At 39.2% G+C, this 14,877-nt stretch overlaps 1 protein-coding gene across 4 annotated transcripts in view; it reads left to right on the top strand.

Moving 5' to 3' along the window:
- The window catches only part of LOC128697549 (fibronectin type-III domain-containing protein 3a), a 662,917-nt gene that overhangs the window by 576,533 nt on the left and 71,507 nt on the right, over positions 1-14,877 (top strand). For all 4 annotated transcript variants that reach the window (XR_011393145.1, XM_070094072.1, XM_053789316.2 and 1 more), the window contains 6 exons: positions 2,032-2,187; positions 2,680-2,786; positions 3,668-3,855; positions 4,245-4,376; positions 7,521-7,700; positions 8,300-8,546. Coding sequence is in view for 3 of the 4 variants with exons in the window: in XM_070094072.1 (XP_069950173.1) it covers positions 2,032-2,187; positions 2,680-2,786; positions 3,668-3,855; positions 4,245-4,376; positions 7,521-7,700; positions 8,300-8,546 (1,010 nt within the window). In the remaining variant the exon portion in view is untranslated. The remainder of the gene's footprint in view (positions 1-2,031; positions 2,188-2,679; positions 2,787-3,667; positions 3,856-4,244; positions 4,377-7,520; positions 7,701-8,299; positions 8,547-14,877) is intronic.

Below are 14,877 nucleotides of genomic sequence, written 5' to 3'. Positions count from 1 at the left end.
ATTCTGTTACACAAAAAACTGTAACAGTGTACTGACGACAGAACAAAAAGTACCCTTCTGACCTCCATAGAATGACTGACCACTGAAACTTGCCACACTACTTCAAAGGAGTGTACTACATAGCTTGATCTATGCCTCTGCCAGATTTCAACCAGAAAGTGTGCAAAAATTCGAGTATGGGAACTTTTTAATAGCACCTCTATAAGTAGAAGGTTGGAAATTTACTTAGTCATTGAGAGGAAACTACAGTTTCCTTTGCCAGGTTCTGCATCAACCAGGTTGTGATGGACATGTGTGCCAGTGGGCTGCCAGCAACAGCCTGGTTGACGAGGTAAGCATCAGATAAGCCTGGTCCAGGGCTGGGCTGTGGGAGTAGGAAAATTCAGAATACTTTAAAGGTATATCAGTGGTTTCATGAAGCAGAAAGGAAAGAATAGCAATGATACTAGAGTTTATCTGGAGTTTATCTGGAGAGAGTTCTGAGGGTCAACGCTCCCGCGGCCCGGTCTGTGACCAGGCCTCCTTAGGTCAGTGTCCCAGGATGCGACCCACACCAGTCGACTAACACCCAGGTACCCATTTTACTGATGGGGAACATAGACAACAGGTGGAAAGAAACACGTCCAATGTTTCTACTCTGGCTGGGAATCGAACCCAGGCCCTCACCGTGTGAAGCGAGAGCGTTAACCACCAGGCCACCAGATTTCCCTTTCAAACTGACATCGAATGATTGGTGCCATTTTATTTACTAATTACATTCCTTGAGTATTAAGAGCTAATGTGAATTTTTCTCTTTATCGTATAACCCTTTCTCTGTCGTGACCCCTGAAATGAAAAGTGCTGACAGTATTGTTATGATTTAAAAAAAAAAAATATCTTCAGAAATGGTAAAGAATCTTTTTCTGAAGATAATGAGACCACAAATATGAAATTTAATGGAAAACTTATGGAATTATGCAGGTGCAAAGTTGGCCATCTTTGTACACTTTACACCGACGATTTTATCCACTCCGAGTCCTATTTTAAGTCGGTTCCACTGCTTAATTTGACCAAATTCCTGACTCGTTCACCATATCTTCTATCACTTGAGTGCAAGAAACTGCCCATTCATCTATCAGAACTATCCTATAATGTGCTCAGAATTCAGTAATTTTGCTAATTTTGCAAAAGTCGACAAGTAATTCTAATTTAAAGTCCACTATAGGTAGCCCAACAGCTGTTCATTTATCACGTCTCCAGGCCTCTCCTTTATACGTACTACTTGCCCTCCATTTTGAGTCCATCATATGGAAAATTGAAGTTTATACTATTTCTCTGATTAATAAAACATAACTAGGAATAGATTGATCACGGTTTAGGCCATCCCAGTAATTGAAACACTTAGTAAAAAACCCATAAAACAGACTGGGGGTGAATTCCTTCCCTTCCCATCCTAAAGAAAATCTCCAGAAATCAAATAGTTCTGCAACTTTGAGGCTATATCAAGCCACTTCCAGTCCGAAACCAGCCAAAATCTTCTCGTTTCTTTATATCGAGAAATACCAATAAAACCATAAAAAACACTTTAGAAAACACCTTAGTCATTATTTTTAATCGAACACAATGCCAGAGCTTTGCTTTTCCCATCATGCACTGCAGGGGCAGGATTTTTTTTTAATTCTGTACACACCCACCACAGATTGAGTCTCTAATGGCTAGGCCAGAATTTGCTGCTAGCAGCATATTTGAGGGTGCTATGTTTAAGGCATACACTGTATTTCGCGGCTTATAAGACTCGTTTTAGTTTCAATGGCTCGGCATCGGATGTAACTGGGAGAGCTACAGCCCACCCCACACCCCAGATTTATAGCTCCCATCACTGACCTTCAGTTTATAGGACGCAGGTGGTTTTTGGAGACATTTTATGGGGAAAAAATGCGTCTAATAAGCAACGAAATATGGTATGTACTTGAGTGACACTTGCTTCAGTAATGTAGACCTGTGCAGGAGACAGTGAAAGGGGGTTAAAGTTCTTAAAATTTCCTGTTTCAGCATCACCACCACCAGTTTACAGCCAAAAGTCCGAACGCCATGTGCGTCAGTATGACAAGCCAAGAAATAAGTATTACCAGCGGCAGCAACACACACACCACAACAAATCTGGGTCAAGTAGCCTGCACAGCACTCCGCCACTTTCCCCAAAGAAAGGTAATAGCTGAGAGTATATTAAAGCAAATGTGGGCTGCTGTTAATATTGCTAGTTCTGTTCAACTGCAGTTTTAGAAATATTTGATGGCAGTGTTTAATTTTATTATTACCTAAAACAATTGCTATCAGTTCAACTGGAGTACATCTTCAATGTACTGTACTTCAATTTTTATTGGTGAACAAGCAGTCTGTAATAAAAGGCATAGACTAATCAAGACTTAAAATGTAATATGTATGAAAATAGACAAGGAGAAATACGTAGTATAATTTTGTAATGTTAACCCCTTCTCCTGGATGTGTTACTAAATTTAAAAGGAGAAACTTTTGTTTTTTCTTTTGGGCCACCCTGCCTCGGTGGGTTACGGCCAGTTTGTCGAAAGAAGATGAAGAATTTTGTAATGTCTTTTTGTACACTTAAAAAAATATTGGTTCTTAAGACAGTGTAAATTGGAGAATTTCTTCATTTACAGTAATATAATTATATTTCACCAGAACCTCCTGCAAGAAAAAATGAAGGGGAGGAGGAAGTTCAGACAGAGGATGGGGAGGATCCTAGAAATAGTCTTCAGCACCTCCTATCTCAGGTTAAACCACCTAAAGTAAGAGGCTTCAGTGGAGCTGTATCTTTGTTTACCCTTACCATCATTATTGCATAATTTACCTTTATTTATAGTTTTACAAGATAGATTTATGCTTTGGTCTACCTGGAGGGTGTTCCAGGGGTCAACACCCCCACAGCCCAGTCCTTGACTAGGCCTGTCTTCTAAAATGAATCAAGATACAGTATATTCTTATAGCTGTCAGTAGTTTATACATATTACTGTACATGTTGTACTTCTTTTTGAGGTTGCTTTATTAACCCGTAAACGGTCCAAACGTATATATACGTTTTTTCAACATTTGAAAGTATGCAAAAAAAGTAGATCTTTGTTTTTTTTACATTTGAAAATGTATAAAAAAAAAAAACTTTGATCTTTTTTTTTTTTATATTTGAAAATATGTAAAAAAAAAATGTAGATCTACTTTTGTAGCACTACACATGTGAACGTAGATCTGCTTGGACCGTTTACGGGTTAATCAACCATTGTATTTGTGAAGAAACATTTAAGCCCTTTCAGTATATTTTTTCAACTTTGAATTGTACCTTTTCTTTATTTTGCTGGTACAAAGAAACCAGTTTTTCTCTTGCATCTTCTTTGAGCGTGTAAACTGTCAGATTGTGTATTCGTAAATATTTTTTCCCGTTAGGTATGTGGTAAGAAAGCTGGATACGTATTTAAATTTGCTTTTGTAGTACCGAAATGTAATTTTTGTGCTTTGCACAATTCAATGGCTGTAATGTGTTGGCAGTATGTCAGTGTTTAAAGTATTCATTCAAATATTGACCGCAAAACTATTGGGAGTTTCCAGTGAGACATTTAACTGATGTGCTTTTTTTAAGGTTTAGGTAATTGATAACAGCAATCTGTGCTCTTTTCAGGTAATTGATGTCACACCCAATGAAGCTGTTATCCAATGGTCATCTCCTGATTTGAGCAGCCAGCCTGATGACATACCAGTTTCTGAGTTACTGTACGAGGTCTTCCTAAATAACAACTTGTACATGTCCATCCCTGCCACCCAGCTTACGATTAATGGACTCAAACCTGCTACTGAGTACAGAGTACAGTGAGTATAAGATAATGTTTAAATGTGTCTGCTACTGAGTATAGAGTATGATCAATCTCAGACAATGCCTCATACATATTGAATTATGGATTTTCATAAGAATGAATCTATAGTACAGTATTAGAAAGCTGTTTAACCCGTGAACGGTCCAAGCAGATCTACATTCACATGCGTAGTGCTCCAAAAGTAGATTACTTTTTTTTTTTTTTTAATATTTTCAAATATAAAAAAAAGTAGATCAGAGTTTTTTACACGTTTTCAAATGTAAAAAATAAAAAAGATCTACTTTTTTTACATACTATCAAATGTTGAAAAAACGTATATATACGTTTGGACTGTTTACGGGTTAATGTTCAAACAGGAGTGCAATAAAAGTATTGTTTATACAGTTTACAGTGTTTATGTGGTGGTGTGCGAGGTGATTCTAGTGGTGTTGCTGTATTCCTCACACACTCCACTGTCCCGGATGCTCCACAGCTACCAAGAATGATTCAGAAATCAAAAACTTCTCTACAATTTAGGTATGTACATCAAGAAACTTTTAAACTTTATTACATATGCCATATGTTGGTTATGAATAATGCATCTCTTAGTGGTATATTTTAAACACACTGACTCTCTCTCACTGAGGAAGGGTGACCCCCAAAAAAGAAGAAACACTTTCACCATCATTCATTCAATCACTGTCTTGCCAGAAATGTGCTTCCATCACGGTTCAGATAACCCTCCAAACTGCAAGATGCCTACCCTTCATTCAGAGTAAAGACACTATTTCCCACCACCAGGACTCGAGTCTGGCTAACTGGTTTCCCTGAATCGCTTCATTTATGTTGCCTTGCTCACACTCCAGCAGCATCATAAAGCCACTCTCTTCCATTCACTCCTATCTAATACATTCACACAGGCCTGTTGTATATCCATGCCCCTCACACAAAACCTTTACCGTCGCCTTCCAACCTTTCCTAGGATGACCCTTATCCCTCCTTCCTTCCACCCCTGATTTATACACCTAGTCATCCTATTTTACTCCAGCTTCCATCCACCATATTGAGGACTTTTAATACATGATGGGAGAAAAAATATCATTGTTATTAATTTATTATCTCCTGGGGGGAGAGAGACTTCTAGACAGGGTGAAGAAATTTTGTGGGGAAAAAATGGTTAGAGACAGTGTGACAGTCTTTCACAATTCATTAAAATCCCAAATAATTAGCAATGTACTTTCCTGAAAATTGGTGCTTTTATAGAAATGCATATACAGTGGTACCTTGACTTACGAGTGTCCCAACTTACGAGTTTTATGAGTTACGGGCAGTCATCAGTCTATTTTTTGCTTTGAGTTGCGAGCCAAAATCTGAGTTACGAGCAAGCTTCAGATACACCGCCACTCGCAGGAGATACCAAGGAAATGTCAAAAATCTTCATAATAACCAGTGTGTAACATCCTTTCAATTTTGATACCACTGGTATTGTCATCCTGCCAGAATGTTCTGTAATGATTACCCTAAGTAAAGAGAAACAGTTTGGGAATGTGTGATACATGTTCGGCTGGCTGGCTGGCTGGCTGGCTGATTTGCTTTGGCTGTCTCTACCTCCTTCTCTCTGTCTCTATCTCACAGGTACACACAAATACAGTTATACATAGTGTAAATTACCTAGGATAGCCCAAAAAATACAGACAAAGTGCTATACTATGCTTGTAGATAAGGCATAAACATGACTGGCAAGTAATACACATTTTGGCTTGTTCGGGAATCAGATGTGATGATTCTGTTGGTTCATAAGTGGCTCTCTCTCTGAGACAGGAAGACAGAAACACAGGCAGATGGAAAGATAAGCAGAGACAGAGATGAACATAGACAGAGCTAGACAGATAGAAACAAACATAGACATATTTATGTGTAACAGTGAAAAATAAAGCCAAAGCAGTGCATGGTCATCAAATGCCACTCCGCTGCTGCACTGTCAGCAATGGAGTGACACTCGTCTTACACCATGCTTCAAGGAGTTTCATATATACCCCAGCATTTCTGAAACATTGCTGGGACCTGGCAAAAAAGGCAAAAATAATTTCTTATTTATAAATTCATTTTTCCTATATAAAAACCCATATAAAAAAAATTGGGGTGGTTTTTTTTGGGGGGCTGGAGTGGATTAATGGCATTTCAGTTAAATTCAGTGAGGAAAATTGATTTGATACATGAGCAAATTGAGTTGCGAGCTGGGTCACGGAACAAATTAATCTTGTAAGTCAAGGTACCACTATAATGTTAATTGGACTGAGGAACTAGGAAAAATATGGTAATGTTCCTTGAAAATAGGCAAACGGCAAAATAAACAACATGCTTTTACCTAAAATCCTGCTTGTTGCTATTTGTTCATATGCAAATGTGTGGAGAAGGTTGATATGGTCATGTACAATGCCTGCACAAACATGGTAGGTAGTATCAACTACCACTGTCACCACCTGTCACTGATATTTGTGAAAATATGCCATATTTCCTTAACAAATTGTAAACATACATATAGATATGCATTGCACCTATACCAAATGAACATACATGAAAGCTAAATACATTTAAGAAGATAAGAAAGAAGGAACACTGCAACAGGCCTACTGGCTCATGTGAGGCAGGTCCAAGTCACCTCCTGGCTTAAACCAGTGACCCACCTAGTCAGGTCAGGCCACATCCACTTAAGGAAGGGGCACAGCATCAGACCTATTTGCACAAGCTAGTCAGGTCCAACTCACACCCACTCGTGTATTTATCTTTTCTATTTTTAAAACTACACAATGTCTTAGCTTCTAAGATGGTACTCAAGAGTTTGTTCCACTTATCCTCAAACATTTTTTTCATGGCTGTTCTTGATTAATAACTTTTTGTAATTTATCATCAGTCTCCAGCATATTCAATTTAATTTAATTTTTTTATACAAGCAAGTCAGTTTTACAGGCTAAGTACTGTTAGCCTACCTCAGCTCATTGTATAAATGCAGCTTGAGTACTTACATTACTGTTAAAGGAATAGAAATGTGTATTTACAGTACACTGCCTCCCTGCTTATTTCTTCTGGCTTTACTGAATGCATTTCTTTTTTTCTTTTTCTTTTAACCCTTAAACTGTCCAAACGTAGATCTATTTTTTTTTTACATAAAGCATGTTAAATCGAACGTAGATCTACTTTCGGAGCGCTATGTGATTGAACGCAGATCTACGTTTGGACAGTTTAAGGGTTAAATATGCTCTCTTGACACACACTAAATGGGATTCTGCTATTCATTTCACTAATCTTCTTGCCTGATGTATAAAACACCTCCATTGTATATATGCCATGCATTTTTTTTTTCCTGGCTGTCTCCCACTGAGGCAGGGTGACCCAAACTCCTCTTTTAGAGTGAAGGCACTGTACTCTTCACCTCCAGGACTGAAGTACAGCTAACCTGTTTCCTGGAACCCCTTCACAAAATATTACCCTGCTCACACTCCAACAGCTCAAGTCACAAAAACCATTTGTCTACTCATTCCTGTCTAAGACACTCACACATGCTTGCTCTATGTCTAAGCGATGTACATAGTTATGTTAGTCATACTTAAAGCTAAGATTAGTTTATAATTGTTCAGTATGTTTTTTTATTTGTAAATAATTAGAGCTTTCTAATTTTAGATGGGGGCCTGTGAAAGAAAATGGCTCTCGTGTGACTGCCTTTATCCTCGAGTTGTGTGGTAACAATGGAGAATGGTCAGAGGTCTTTAGAGGCCGAGGCAAACAGCACACCGTTACTAAACTTCAGCCACAAACTCGCTATCGTGTGCGTCTCGCTGCAGTTAATGAGCACGGGAAAAGGTAAGACACAAAATGCTAGGTACAGAAGTTGGCCTCCACAATCATAAAAGCATTATTTTTGGGGAAGTTCCATGTACCTTCATAGATGGTTTCTTTTATATGCTTGGTGAGGATCTACTTTATTATCATTTATTATTTTTCTCGGAAAACCTATAAGTAGTGATAGTGATGTCTTAAAATTGTCAGCCTAACATTCTTTTAGATAATTTGGATGTTCATTCTGTCATCTTTGTGAAAATTAAAAATATTTGATTTTTTTATATAGACTTCATATTAACAGTAGGGATTTCCCAGGAAAATAAACTGTCAAACGTGTAGAAAAAATTTCAACACTGCTTGTATTGTATACACTAGAAAAAATGAACACAATGAATACAATGTAATGGGTTTTGGGGGAGCCTAAAAGAATGTTAAAAAATTTTCAGGTTTCCAATTTGAGAGTGGGGAAAGTCATCCTAGTGAAATTTGTGTATGAGAGTGAGAAGTGTTGCATTCTTTAACAAATGTTTATTTTTACTGCCCAATCTCGAGAGGTAAAATTAGTGACTATATAGTTGTACTACTGAAAAGTCAAGCCTTTCTTTTCATTGCCTTTTCAGTGAATATAGCCCAGAGGCTATAGCTTACACCAGTGGTGTGGTACCTTCCCAGCCGGCTCCACCAGTTTTAGAACAAGCTTCTGTTACATCTCTAAGTTTAGGATGGACTAAAAGACCTATGGAAGAGACCTATACTTTACAGATGGAAGATTCGTTAAATGGTTATGGTTTCCGTCCTGTTTACAATGGCCGGGACACAAGAGTTACCTGTCCAGGGTTGAGGAGAAATGCAGATTATAAGTTCAGAGTAAGTAAATCCTGTCTGAACTCTTAGGAAAATATGCTGCACTATGTATATATTTTGCATAGTACAGATGTTGCAAGTTTATGGAATAGGTGGTAAGTTACTAAATGCTGTAAAGAGCTTTTATGAGGATAGTGAGGCTCAGGTTAGGGTGTGTAGAAGAGAGGGAGAATACTTCCCGGTAAAAGTAGGTCTTAGACAGGGATGTGTAATGTCACCATGGTTGTTTAATATATTTATAGATGGGGTTGTAAAAGAAGTAAATGCTAGGGTGTTCGGGAGAGGGGTGGGATTAAATTATGGGGAATCAAATTCAAAATGGGAATTGACACAGTTACTTTTTGCAGATGATACTGTGCTTATGGGAGATTCTAAAGAAAAATTGCAAAGGTTAGTGGATGAGTTTGAGAATGTGTGTAAAGGTAGAAAGTTGAAAGTGAACATAGAAAAGAGTAAGGTGATGAGGGTATCAAATGATTTAGATAAGAAAAATTGGATATCAAATTGGGGAGGAGGAGTATGGAAGAAGTGAATGTTTTCAGATACTTGGGAGTTGACGTGTCGGCGGATGGATTTATGAAGGATAAGGAGATGTCCTGTCTAAGGGCAATGTGTGGTGTAAATATTATGCAGAAAATTCGGAGTGTGGAAATTAGGAGAAGGTGTGGAGTTAATAAAAGCATTAGTCAGAGGGCAGAAGAGGGGTTGTTGAGGTGGTTTGGTCATTTAGAGAGAATGGATCAAAGTAGAATGACATGGAAAGCATATAAATCTATAGGGGAAGGAAAGAGGGGTAGGGGTCGTCCTCGAAAGGGTTGGAAAGAGGGGGTAAAGGAGGTTTTGTGGGCGAGGGGCTTGGACTTCCAGCAAGCGTGCATGAGCGTGTTAGATAGGAGTGAATGGAGACGAATGATACTTGGGACCTGACGATCTGTTGGAGTGTGAGCAGGGTAATATTTAGTGAAGGGATTCAGGGAAACCGGTTATTTTCATATAGTCGGACTTGAGTCCTGGAAATGGGAAGTACAATGCCTGCACTTTAAAGGAGGGGTTTGGGATATTGGCAGTTTGGAGGGATATGTTGTGTATCTTTATATGTATATGCTTCTAAACTGTTGTATTCTGAGCACCTCTGCAAAAGCAGTGATAATGTGTGCATGTGGTGAAAGTGTTGAATGATGATGAAAGTATTTTCTTTTTGGGGATTTTCTTTCTTTTTTTTTGGGTCACCCTGCCTCGGTGGGAGACGACCGACTTGTTGAAAAAAAAAAAAAAAAAAAATTATGGCCGATTGTCTGCCACCAAAGTAGTCACTAAAAAAAAAAAAAAGGAAATATATTAACAATCAATCATTCAGTACCTTTCCTACTAGAAGTGTACAGGACAGCTATGCAAATGACTCTGAACTGCAGCATCACCCCTCCAGAGTGTAGACACTGTACTTTCCACCTCCAGGACTAGTCTGGCTAATTAGTTTTTCCTGAATCCCTTCATAAGTGTTACCTTGTTAACACTCCAACAGAACATCAAGCTATAAAAACCATTTGTCTCTTCCCTAATCTAACTTGCACTCACAAGCCTCCTGGATGCTCAAGCCCCTCTGTACCTTCTCCCTCCTGCCTTTTCTGGGATGGCCCATACCCCTCTTTAGTTCCACCCCAGAATTATACATCATCTTTGTAATCCTTTTCTCCATCCTCTTGAAATACCCAAGCTACCTTGACAACTCTTCCTCTGCCTTCTGAATTAGTCCTTTTGAAGCCCTAGTCTAATTTCTGCACTCCAGATTCTTTGCATAATATTCACACCACACCACTGCACCTCTCATCCATATGAAAGTGTTGATACTACTATTCTCTGGTACATCTTAACTTTTTTTTTTTTCCCTCTATGGATAGACTTTATTTTCACAGTTGTCAACCCCCCCCCTATCTTTTTACCCCCCTCCCCTCCTTGTCTACTCTGTGGTTCACCTTGACTTTTACAGACCCATCTGGGTTTTATATATATATATATATATATATATATATATATATATATATATATTATTTTTTTTTCTTTTTTATTTTATTTTTAATCACACTGGCCGATTCCCACCAAGGCAGGGTGGCCCGAAAAAGAAAAACTTTCACCATCATTCACTCCATCACTGTCTTGCCAGAAGGGTGCTTTACACTACAGTTTTTAAACTGCAACATTAACACCCCTCCTTCAGAGTGCAGGCACTGTACTTCCCATCTCTAGGACTCAAGTCCGGCCTGCCGGTTTCCCTGAATCCCTTCATAAATGTTACTTTGCTCACACTCCAACAGCACGTCAAGTATTAAAAACCATTTGTCTCCATTCACTCCTATCAAACACGCTCACGCATGCCTGCTGGAAGTCCAAGCCCCTCGCACACAAAACCTCCTTTACCCCCTCCCTCCAACCCTTCCTAGGCCGACCCCCTACCCCGCCTTCCTTATATATATATATATATATATATATATATATATATATATATATATATATATATATATATATATATATATATATATATATATATATATATAATAAATATATATATAGTAGGTTGGTCTAGGTAGTAGGTTGGTAGACAGCAACCGCCCAGGGAGGTACTACCGTCCTGCCAAGTGAGTGTAAAACGAAAGCCTGTGATTGTTTTACATGATGGTAGGATTGCTGGTGTCCTTTTTTCTGTCTCATGAACATGCAAGATTTCAGGTACATCTTGCTACTTCTACTTACACTTAGGTCACACTACACATACATGTACAAGCGTATATATACATACCCCTCTGGGTTTTCTTTTTTCTTTCTAGTTCTTGTTCTTGTTTATTTCCTCTTATCTCCATGGGGAAGTGGAACAGAATTCTTCCTCCGTACGCCATGCGTGTTGTAAGAGGCAACTAAAATGCCGGGAGCAAGGGGCTAGTAACCCCTTCTCCTGTATATATTACTAAATGTAAAAGGAGAAACTTTTGTTTTTCCTTTTGGGCCACCCCGCCTCGGTGGGATACGGCTGATGTGTTGAAAGAAAGAATATATATATATATAATAAATATATATATATATATATATATATATATATATATATATATATAATAAATATATATATATATATATATATATATATATATATATATATATATATATATATAATTTTTTTTTTTTTTTTTTTTTTTTTTTTTTTTTCTCTCAATAAGTCGGCCGTCTCCCACCAAGGCAGGGTGACCCAAAAAAGAAAGAAAATCCCCAAAAAGAAAATACTTTCATCATCATTCAACACTTTCACCACACTCGCACATTATCACTGTTTTTGCAGAGGTGCTCAGAAATACAACAGTTCAGAAGCATACACATATAAAGATACACAACATATCCCTCCAAACTGCCAATATCCCAAACCCCTCTTTTAAAGTGCAGGCATTGTACTTCCCATTTCCAGGACTCAAGTCCGACTATATGAAAATAACCGGTTTCCCTGAATCCCTTCACTAAATATTACCCTGCTCACACTCCAACAGATTGTCAGGTCCCAAGTACCATTCGTCTCCATTCACTCCTATCTAACACGCTCACGCACGCTTGCTGGAAGTCCAAGCCCCTCGCCCACAAAACCTCCTTTACCCCCTCCCTCCAACCTTTTCGAGGACGACCCCTACCCCGCCTTCCTTCCCCTACAGATTTATACGCTCTCCATGTCATTCTACTTTGATCCATTCTCTCTAAATGACCAAATTGCCTCAACAACCCCTCTTCAGCCCTCTTGACTAATACTTTTATTAACTCCACACCTTCTAATTTCCACACTCCGAATTTTCTGCATAATATTTACACCACACATTGCCCTTAGACAGGTCATCTCCACTGCCTCCAACCTCCTCCTCTCTGCTGCATTCACAACCCAAGCTTCACACCCATATAAGAGTGTTGGTACTACTATACTTTCATACATTCCCTTCCTTGCCTCCATAGGTAACGTTTATTGTCTCCACGTATACCTCAGCACACCACTCGCCTTTTTTCCTTCATCAATTCGTAATGGCTTGTAGTGGTCAGTGGTCAGTCGTCACATGAGGTCACAGACCCTGAGCTGCTTTGGGGATTAGCATGGACGGTTACAAAGCATGGCTTGCTTCTGCAGTGTTTTAAAAATTGAGGTTGGAGAGTTGAAGGAGGAGGTCTTGCTTCTCCAGGAGGAGATTAGGAGGCTGAAGGTCCACCTCAATGGGTCTGGGAGAGAGTGTGAGGTGGCTGGAGTTGTGGGGAATGAGGCTTGTAGCAGTGAGGTGCAGTCTGTCTCTCGCTGTGAGGAGGCTGTAGTTGGGGAGGTAGCAACGGCTACCAGCAGTGAGGTGCAGCCCAGCACCTGCTACAAGTGGCGAGTGGTTCACAGTAATGGGAGGCGCATCAGAGTAAGGAAAGTTAAGAGTGAAGATCTGAAGGTAGGAAATCGCTTCTCTGTTCTTCAGGATAAATGTACTTCAGTGGCCAGTGAAGGTAAGGGTACTACTGCCCCTGCTAATGGAGGTAAGCGCATTCTTGTGGTTGGTGACTCTCGGGTAAGATATATTGACCGTGCTTTTTGTAATAGGAATAAGATGAGAGATAGAGTGTGCTTCCCTGGAGCTGGTGTTGGGGACATAGTCAACAGGCTGGATAATATCATGTCAGGTAATGGGAACAAGCCCATTATCTGTCTCAGTGCTGGTGGAAATGATATTGGGAAGGGTAGGAGAGAAGAGCTGCTAGATAAGTACAGGTCAGCTATAGATTTCATTAAGTCTAAAGGAGGGATCCCAATCATATGTAGCATCTTGCCTAGAAGGGGAGTAGGAAATGAATGGTTGTCTAGGGCAATTAGTGTAAATTGCTGGCTAGACAGATACTGCAAGGAACTTGCAATCCCATTCATTGACAACTGGAACAACTTTTATGGCAAACATGATATGTATGCAAGGGATGGGGTACATCTCTCTGGGGCAGGGGTGGTAGCACTTGCAGACTCGATTGAGAAGGCCATTGGTGAAATGCCTATGATTTTAAACTGATGGAAGATAGAGGTATGGGTGTGTGTGGGAAACAAGCAGGTTGCAACACTAGGGTTGGAGACAGTAAATGTATAAAAGGCATTCAGCATGAAGTTATAAATAAAGACAATAGATCAGGTCAGCAAACAAAGGGGGACAGCAGAGGGCAGCAAGGGACTAGCTCCCTTAAGGTTTACTATACTAATAGCAGGAGTGTAAGAAATAAGATAGATGAGCTAAGATTAATTGCAAGTGCAGGAAACATAGATATTATTGCTATAACAGAGACCTGGCTCAATCTGAAAGATAGAGAGATGCCCTCTGAATGTCACATACAAGGCTATAAATTATTCCACACTGACAGGGTCAACAGGAAAGGTGGTGGAGTAGCGATGTATGTCAGAGACAATTTAAATTGTTGTGTTAGACAAGATATTAAATTAGAAGCGTCAGCCACTGAATCTGTTTGGTTACAGCTTCTCGAGGGCCGAGAAAAACTAATTTTGGGTGTGATTTACAGGGCCCCAAATCTTGATAGGGAGTGCAGTAAACTTCTATGGGACGAAATTCGTAAGGCATCTACATACGAAAATGTTGTGCTAATGGGAGATTTCAACTATAGACAGATTGACTGGAGCAATTTGACAGGAAATTTAGAGTCGGGTGACTTTCTTGATACGATCCAGGATTGTTTTTTAAAACAGTTTGTGACAGAGCCAACTAGGGGAAATAATCTCCTTGACTTGGTTCTTGCCAGTAGGGAAACACTAATTAATAATCTTGAGGTTAATGATGAGCTTGGGGAAAGTGATAACAAATCACTCAGTTTTAATATATCATGGAATTCCCCTAATAATGGCAATCAAGTCTCCGTCCCTGACTTTCGCTTGGCTGATTTCATAGGACTGAAAAATTACTTAGGTGGGCTGAACTGGAATGACCTGACTAAGGGTCAGGTAGGTGGTGATGGTTGCCGATATGATGCTTTCCAGGGCATAGTTCTAGCTGCTCAGTCAAATTATGTTCCAAATAGGGAAATCAGATCAAACAAAAATGATCCTAAATGGATGAACAATAGATTAAAATATCTGATTGGTCAAAAGAGAGGCATATATAGGCAAATCAAAAGAGGAGAGGGGCAATTAAGAAATCGATATATTCAGTTAAAGAGAGAAATAAAAAAGGGAATTAGAAAAGCAAAAAGAGATTATGAGGTTAAAGTTGCAAGAGAATCGAAGACTAACCCAAAAGGATTCTTTCAGGTATACAGAAGTAAGATCAGGGACAAGATAGGCCCACTC

This window comes from Cherax quadricarinatus, chromosome 44, assembly GCF_038502225.1.
Source record: "Cherax quadricarinatus isolate ZL_2023a chromosome 44, ASM3850222v1, whole genome shotgun sequence".
Classification (NCBI taxonomy): Eukaryota; Metazoa; Arthropoda; class Malacostraca; order Decapoda; family Parastacidae; genus Cherax; species Cherax quadricarinatus.
The sequence above is the reverse complement of the archived record's forward strand: the minus strand, read 5'-3'. Positions and strand labels throughout refer to the sequence as shown.